The 6,271-nt window shown below is 41.4% G+C and overlaps 1 protein-coding gene across 1 annotated transcript in view; it reads left to right on the top strand.

The window, feature by feature from the left end:
* Positions 1 to 2,581, top strand: part of RIGI (RNA sensor RIG-I) — a 73,049-nt gene extending 70,468 nt beyond the window's left edge. Inside the window, 1 exon segment of the mRNA XM_017872309.1 lies at positions 886 to 2,581. Coding sequence (XP_017727798.1) covers positions 886 to 1,182 — 297 coding nt within the window. The 3' untranslated portion in view covers positions 1,183 to 2,581.
* The last annotated feature ends 3,690 nt before the right edge of the window (positions 2,582 to 6,271 follow it).

Here is a 6,271-nt window from a genome sequence, read left to right as displayed (position 1 = left end):
TTATTTGTAAAATGTGACATCTGAAGGTTAGCCTTCTATTGCAGCCTTATATTTTGTTCTTAAAACTTTCAGAAAAAGGGTTAGAGAAATCTCCAAAGAGAAATGTGGGGTATAACTCTCTTGCATGTGGGGTTACGGTGGAGGGGCTGGGCTGGCTCAGATGAGGAGTTATTACTTCAGGGTGTTCCGTTTATCTTCAGAAAGCAGAAATCTCTGATCAGCTCAGCTGTTTGGGCAAAAAGCATATTAGGAGTCATATTGCTAAGTTCCCTTACCTTTCCAAGTCTGCTTCTTTAGCTGTAAAAGGTCCTTTCAGCTCCAATTTGGGTGATTATTCTACTAAAAATGGCCCTTTTAGACCCTATGTTTTCCTGAGGGACTAGTATGTTGGATCTGCATTTGTTTCTGAGCCGTTTACTCTAAAGTTGACTCTAGGTGGGGCCTGTGGACACGTTAGTCCCTGACCTTCTTCAATTGCACCTTGACCTTGGTTATTTTCCCCGTATCCTTTGGACTGTGCCTGCTAGGGCCACTGGTGAGCTTCAGCTTCACAGATTTTCAACAAACATCGCTTGTGTTTTTGAATAATAAGTATCTACCTTCAGAAGCTGGGTTACCTGGGTCCTTCTTAATCTTCCTCTCTATGAGGTGCCCAGTGTCCTCACTTGCAACCTGACCCTGCCTGTAGAAGGCAGTCAGGTGCATGGATCGTCCTCTGGACTTTAGGTGAATCCATATTTTTTTTTCTTCCAATTGTAAAATAAGACCCACCTGTTCTTCATCTCAGATTATTGTGGAGTTTTCTTTTTTTTTTTTTCTTAAATCACAATTATGTACTGGTTCTAATGTTCTCTTTTGTGTGTTATTCCATCCCTTTATCTGTAGGAATGCCATTACACTGTGCTTGGAGATGCTTTTAAGGAATGCTTTGTGAGTAGACCACATCCCAAGCCAAAGAAGTTTTCAAATTTTGAAAAAAGAGCAAAGATATTCTGTGCCCGACAGAACTGCAGCCATGACTGGGGAATCCATGTGAAGTACAAGACATTTGAGATTCCAGTTATAAAAATTGAAAGTTTTGTGGTGGAGGATATTGCAACTGGAGTTCAGACACTGTACTCGAAGTGGAAGGACTTTCATTTTGAGAAGATACCATTTGATCCAGCAGAAATGTCCAAATGATATCAGGGCCTCAATCTTCAGCTACAGGGAATGAGTAACTTTGAGTGGAGAAGAAACAAATGTAGTAGGTATAATCATGGATCGCTTGTACGCCTGTGAAGACACTTTTTAAAAAATATCTTTAACAGTTTGTAATATATATGCAAAGCACACGAGTGAATCACAGCACTGAATATTTTGTAGGCCAACAGAGCTCTTAGTACTTGGGAAAATTAAAAGCCTCATTTCTAGCCTTCTTTTAGAGTCCACTGCCAACAAACACACAGTAATCACTCTGTACACACCAGGATAGATGAATGAATGGAATGTTGGGAATTTTTATCTCCTTTTTTCTCCTTAACCTACTGTAAACTGGCTTTTGCCATTAACAATCTACTGAAATTGTTCTTTTGAAGGTTACCAGTGACTCTGGTTGCCAAATCAGAGTGACTGGGCACTTTTTGACCTTCTATTTGACCTCTGCACATTTGGCCCTGTTGAGCACTCTTCTTGAAACTGTCCCTGGGCTTTTCTCTCTTCTGGTTCTATTCTAGTCTTTTTTATTGAGTCCTCCTCTTTGCTGATCCCTTAAGGGTTGACAATTCCAAGAGTTCAATATATATACATGTATATACTGTACATATGTATATATAACTATTATACATACATACAGGTATGTATATGTAATGGTTATATGTACTCATGTTCCCTGTGTAGCAACGTGTGGTACGGCTACACAGAGAACATGAGTACCTAAAGCCATTTTTATGCTCACTACTAAAAGCTGTTCACTCTAGAGTTGCTGTAGGTAGCAATGTGTGTCCACTCTACAGTGGACAGCTTTTAGTAGTGAGCATAAAAATGATAAAATACTTCTTGAAAACTTAGTTTACTATATATGTTGCCCTATTAATATGTGTCATTGTTCTCTTTGACAATTTTCCTTTAATGGTTGATGTTCAACACCTGGACTGAATGTCTGTTCTCAGATCCCTTGGATGTTACAGGTGAGGCAGTCTGACTGTCTTTCTACTTGAAAGATTAGAATATGTATCCAAATGGCATTCATGTGTCACTCAGCAAGGTTTGCTCATGCTTCAAAGAGCTTAGTTTGTGGTTTTTCTAAACATGTAAGCAAGTGCCTGAGTTCCCTGGAGATCAACAGGATGAGGTGTTCCAGCCGCCTCCCTCTCCATGCAATCTAGTGAGCAATGGTGCAGGCAGGGAGCCAGAGAAACTTGCCAGTTATACAACTTCTCTTTGGCTTTTCTTCATCTATAAAACAAGGATAATACTGAACTGTAAGGGTTAGTGGAGAGTTTTTAATTATAAGAATGTGTGAAATGTACATGACACAGTAGTTGCTTGATAATTACTAGTAGCAGTATTCTAAGATCCAATACAAATTAATTATTTAAACGAAGTTTATGAGTTGATTTTTTTTTCATTTTCCATTTGTATTTTATTAAGAGTGTCTTTTCTTATGTGATTGTTTTTTTAATTGCTATTTGACATGGTTTGGCTCTGTGTCCCCACCCAAATCTCATCTTGAATTATAATCCCCATGTGTCAAGGGAGGGACCTGATGGGAGGTGATCAGATCATGGGGGCAGTTGTCCCCATGCTGTTCTTGGGATAGTGAGTTCTCATAAGAGCTGATGGTTTTATAAGTGTTTGACAATTCCTCCTTTACGCACACACTTTCTCATCTGCTGCCATGTAATATGTGCCTACTTCCCCTTCTGCCATGATTGTAAGTTTCCTGAGGCCTCCTCAGCCATGTGTAACTGTGAGTCTATTAAACCTCTTTTCTTTATAAATTACCCAGTCTCAGGCAGTTCTTTATAGCAGTGTGAAAATGGACTAATACACTACTGTTTAAGAACTCCAATAGGAGGTGTAAAACATCTACCAGAAATAGATTTAATAAGAGAAAAAAAAATTTTTTTTTGAGATGGAGTCTCACTCTGTTGCCCAGGTTGGAGTATAGTGGTGTGACCTTGGCTCACTGCAATCTCTGCCTTCTGGGTTCAAGTGATTCTCCTGCCTCAGCCTCCCAAGTAGCTGGGTACAGGCACCTGCCACCACACCCGGCTAATTTTTATTACTTTTAGTGGAGTCAGGGTTTCACCATGTTGGCCAGGCTGATCTTGAACTCCTGACCTCAAGTGATCCACTTGCCTCGGCCTCCCACAGGGTTGGAATTACAGGCATAAGCCACCATGCCTGGCCAAGAAAAGTTCTTTTAAGTGTGTAACTGATTCAATTTGGATGAAGGTGAATAGCCCTCTTCAGCCAACTGAGGCAGGCAGACTGAAGTGAAATAAGGAAAACTTAGCATTTCCTTGTTTGACTTTTAATGGAATAATGTCATTGCCAGGCATGGACTCAAAGTAGGCACTTGGTTAATATGTGTTGAATGAAAGAGATGAGTAGGTAGGCTTTTAGGAAGTGGATCTCTTGACTGATTCCCAAATGCTGGTCATTGCATTTCTAGACCAAAGGCCACATTTTAGAAACAACTGGGGAGTCTTCTTCATGGACACATGCCCAGCCCCATTAGAGCATCCTGGCAGGGTGTCCAGCCATGTACATGTTTTGGAGCTCCTGTGGTTGAGACACCACCTGTTATACAACCACCACCTTGTTATCTCTGCAGTCCGGGCCTGTGCTGATGCTGTGATATTTTCACCCTGAAATGAAGACTCATCTCAACATCAAGGTCAGTAAAAAAATTCCTGTCCTTAAAATTGATTCATTATTATTTGAATTTCAAACAGCAGACCAACCATAGCTCAGTGTTTCTCAAGAGCATCCTGTGGAGCCCAGTGTGTGAGACGCCCAGAAGAAAGCACTCTGTGGTCAGGTGGGTTTCTGTGCCATTTGCTGCCACCTTCCCTGCAAACAGTGATTTACAGCACACATTGTTCTTGTGTCTGTTCTGCAGTGATAAAACCCATTTAACTCAGTGGTTCCCAAATGTACTGACCCTGGGTCTGTTTTACTCAGGGGACACTGTTAACATCCTGTAGAAGCACAGTAGCAGGTACCCAGCCTACATACAAAAAGACAACCAGAACCAAATTTGGCAGGTACATGCCTGGAACTCTGTTTCATTATAATATAAAACTACGAATTTCATTCAATAAATCTATATTGAATATGTAGGATTCACTCTTGGGATGTCAACTTTTAAAAATAAGAATATCAGCTACCATTATGTAATCTTTTTTTATGATAATTATGCCGTCTGGTTGAACACAAACTGGCTGGGTGTTAAAATCCACTTGTGTTTATGACATTTAATAATGTCCTAAGAAGGCAGCCAGAAGAACCTTGGTTACCATTTTTCAAAAGTGGCTCTGCATTGCTCCTACATAACCCCGTGCATTACTCCAGTCCTGTTACAGCCCTGAAAGGGAAACTGCCAAAAATAAAGTTCTTCATTTAGGTGACTAGGAACTCCCAATATTTTTGCCCTAGGGAATACTGAGAGACAAATCTCCAAGATCACAAATTATTAATGGTTGCCCCAGAACTGCTGGTGGCCATATCCCCTGGCATATGGAAGGGCCCAGAAGAGGCCACTCTACTGCAGAGGCCAATAGAAGGTATGATTGGCGGAGGGATGGGGGGTGGTTGGAGGGGCAAATGGAAGGGAGCTTGAGTCACTAGATCCAATCGAGCCCACAGTCATGGCCACCACTGTTCCTCAAGTTCTATGAGCCAGCTGTTTTTTTTTTTGCTTTAGATAATTTCAGTTGTGCTTCTACCACAGCTAAGATTCATGCCTAATGTATCTTTCCCCTAGATTACTCCCTACGTACCGTAAAAATCTGGTGTGTAAATACACATGAAGGGCATCCCTTGTCCTTATTTGCTATGTTAAAAATATTAACTCTGAGCTTGCTGTGGATGCCAGGAATGCCTTTTTCCCTAGGAGGGATCAGGCAGTAATGAATTTGGAAACTATCACAACAAACATGGGAATCTTCATTCCCAAAGAATATGGGAGGGAGAACAGCATATTTTTAATTTGGATAGTAAGATGACCAGCCGTTAAAGAACCAGGTAAAAGAAGTTGGTTTATTTAGGCTTGTTAGTGGGCAAGGTTGAGACACTGGCCAAGATACTTTTTTTTTTTTTTTCTGGGGGGGGTGATAGGGTCTCACTTTGTTGCCCAGGCTGGAGTGCAGTGGAACAATCATGGCCTCGACCTCCCAGGCTCAAGTGGTCCTCCCACCTCAGCCTCCTTAAAAGCTGGGACCACAGGTGCACACCTGGCTGATTTAATTAATTAATTTCTTTTTGTAAAGTGTTGCCCAGGTTGGTCTCAAACTTCTGGGCTCAAGCAACCCTCTAGCCTCAGCCTCCCAAAGTGTTGGGATTATAGGCATGAGCCACTGTGTCTGGCAAAGATATTTTTACTGAAAAGGACAGAGGGTATACTTGGAGGTAAGGGACCCAATTCCATTAGTCTAGCCACAAGCATCTGTTTCCTCATAACCACGGTCTTTGGTTGGGCTGCTGTAACTAAATATGAACTGGGTGCCTTATAAACAATAGACATTCCTCACAGTTCTGGCTGAAAGTCTAGGTTCAAAGCACTGGCAGAGTCAGTAACTGGTGAGAACCCACTTTCTGGTTCACAGATTTTCTGGTTCACAGATTTTCTGGTTCACAGATGGTACCTTCTTGCTGTGTTCTCCCATGGTAGAAGAAATGAGGGGGGTCTCTATCTTGAGCCTCTTTTAAGGCACTACCCCCATCCATGAGGGCCTCACCACCATGATCTAATCACCTTCCAAAGGCCCCAGCTTCTACTACCATCACCTAGGGGGTTAAGGTTTCACCACGTGAATTTTGGGGAGGATACAAACATTGAGACCATAGGAGCCACTGAATGTGGGGAGCAAGACAGCTCCCCAGCTGCTCAGTAATGGAGAGCTAAGAGGGTGGAGGTCTGTTTTCTCAGCCATTCTTAGTGTTTTTATTCTAGGACTGATCCTAACATGAGGATCACAGGCTTTTTGTACAATGGGGTTCTGTTTGCATTTTTTTTTTTTTTTTTTTTTTTTTTTTTTTTTTTTTTTTTTTTTTTGTTTGAGTT

The sequence above is a fragment of the Rhinopithecus bieti genome, unplaced genomic scaffold, assembly GCF_001698545.2.
Source record: "Rhinopithecus bieti isolate Rb0 unplaced genomic scaffold, ASM169854v2 scaffold_6113, whole genome shotgun sequence".
In the NCBI taxonomy this organism is placed as follows: Eukaryota; Metazoa; Chordata; class Mammalia; order Primates; family Cercopithecidae; genus Rhinopithecus; species Rhinopithecus bieti.
This window is presented reverse-complemented; position numbering and strand designations above follow the sequence as displayed.